The sequence below is a fragment of the Rhinoderma darwinii genome, chromosome 12 (assembly GCF_050947455.1).
Source record: "Rhinoderma darwinii isolate aRhiDar2 chromosome 12, aRhiDar2.hap1, whole genome shotgun sequence".
Lineage (NCBI taxonomy): Eukaryota > Metazoa > Chordata > Amphibia > Anura > Rhinodermatidae > Rhinoderma > Rhinoderma darwinii.
In genome coordinates this window covers 4594631-4596538 of record NC_134698.1, presented here as the reverse complement: position 1 = coordinate 4596538, position 1908 = coordinate 4594631, and the positions used below count along the sequence as shown (strand labels likewise).

At 36.2% G+C, this 1908-nt stretch overlaps 1 protein-coding gene across 1 annotated transcript; it reads right to left on the bottom strand.

Annotated features, from left to right (window-relative positions):
- On the bottom strand, nt 1–1908 carry LOC142665020 (fibrinogen-like protein 1). The gene is made up of 6 exons (XM_075844554.1): nt 1849–1908; nt 1687–1708; nt 1410–1501; nt 1144–1264; nt 402–587; nt 1–302 (listed from the first exon to the last, which is right to left on the bottom strand). Exons 1-6 carry the CDS (start codon nt 1906–1908, stop codon nt 1–3), a joined length of 783 nt encoding a protein of 260 aa, XP_075700669.1.

The window sequence follows — 1908 nt, the reverse complement described above, 5'->3', positions numbered from 1 at the left end:
CTAACTGTGAATCAGATACATTTTGCTGAATTTTAAGGACTCGTTGGGTTTCCATGTTGGCCACGACACAGAAGTGTCCCAGTATCTATGTCTTGTTGGTGTGCGCCAAACTCCATTCAGATTTGCTGATCCACATTGGTTAAACCACCAGCCGGCACTGAATTGTTCACTGCAACTGAGAAACATTATGTCATCACAGAGACATTGTGGGTGACAGTTATCGGTGGCGTGATCCCAAGTGCTGAATGAGCTGCCGTACTGGTTGGTCCCGTTAACTTCTGCATCTCCAAGGAAGGCGTCTCCTACAATGGAAAATATACATATTATATTTTTAGTCTTTCCTTTTATTGCTTAATATTTGGTTTTGACATTTTTTATGTATTTATTCTCCATCCACTCACCAGCTGTACCCGAGTAATTTCCTGCTAACAATTTATAGGAGGTTTTCGCATTCCCAATGTGGAAGGGACTGTACTCTGCATAAGCTTCTCTACCATCAAAGTCCCCAATGCTGATGCGCAATTTGGAGGGTCTGTTTTTCTGCTGTGTCAGAGGATATATGTACCGGAGTCCAAGCCAGTGTTCACCTTCAACAGCAAAAAGAGTCAATTATATACAGGAAATAAATTGGAGATTGTCGTGATTCAATAACAGGTTAGTCTTCATTTATATTAGAAGTAATTAAAAGAGTGTTTCCATGTAGGTAGGTGATCGCTTCGATATGCCGTCACTTGCTGATGGGTGGGGATATGATCATGGGGACCCTCACCAATCATGACGCAAGGCCCCTTCAGAAATTTTCCTGTACAGCTCCACTCCCATCCAGGCCCGGTGCAAAGAACTGAAACTCATCTCCATAACCCAGTAACCAATAGTAAAATTTAGTCAACTTTTTGTTTCTTTTATCGCTATAACTAAACAAATATAGAATGGTGATGGTTTAGTCCATGGGTCACTCTACATCAGTTCAGTGTTTCCCAGTCAGAGTTCTGTGGACGCCATCAATACCAAGAACTGTCACTTTTATAATAGTGATAAAGTAGTTGTAGAGATTCTCCAAAGCGGGGGAACATTTTTTAGGAATTCTTCCACGTCTAAGGGGCTGTGAGTTTCCCGGTTCTGTCATGATACTAATATATTTACCTTGAAGTTTGCCAAATCCATTTTCATACTCTTTCCACATTCTCTCAAAGTCTAATCCATCTGCTCCATCATGTTTTTGGATAAGAGTCCAGCCACCATTTTCAGTCATTTCACAGAATACCTTAAATGGGAACATAAATATTTTAATTGTAAAATGTGTTTAAAAAAATATATATATATATAAATGATGTTGGTACTTAAAGGGCTAAAAGTTGTAAATTTTTTTTACTCTTAAATAACAGTCAGGATTCTTTTTACTATCTTACCGGAAATGAGAACGTAGCTAGTTTTGGTTTTATCTTGTATATTCCACTGGTAGTAACATTATCTCTTTCCCAAATATCTGAGCAGTCATATCCTACAGAAATAAGAAGTGAAACTGAATGTAGTAAAAAGAGAAACATTATTCCCATATAAAAATAAATTCTAGCTCGATAACTTGTTGATAGTTCTGATAGATTTGATATAAAAATTATAATTCTACCGTTAAATCGAAATACTTATAAAAATTTATAAAAAAATTGTAAATGGTGAGTGTCTTACCTTGAACCTTTTGAGATTGATCCTGTAATCACAAAGACAATAAGATTATTTAACAGTTTTATACGACATCCCATAACTAGTAAATTGTTGATATAATTTACATTCAAATTTAAAAAATTGCTTTCTATTTCTAGTTATAGTCTGAAAATAAACTTCACTCACGTATGCTTTAGTTTGCTGGTAATACAGGCTTACTAATAAGAGACATCTGAAGAGGTTCAT

Excerpts from the sequence above, each read along its gene's own strand:
- LOC142665020 (XM_075844554.1), bottom strand. The coding sequence starts at position 1,908 with ATGAACCTCTTCAGATGTCTCTTATTAGTAAGCCTGTATTACCAGCAA. Across the intron at positions 1,709-1,848 it reads ACCAGCAAACTAAAGCATAC|GATCAATCTCAAAAGGTTCA; the intron begins GTGAGTGAAGTT and ends TTGTGATTACAG. Across the intron at positions 303-401 it reads AAATTACTCGGGTACAGCTG|GAGACGCCTTCCTTGGAGAT; the intron begins GTGAGTGGATGG and ends TTTCCATTGTAG.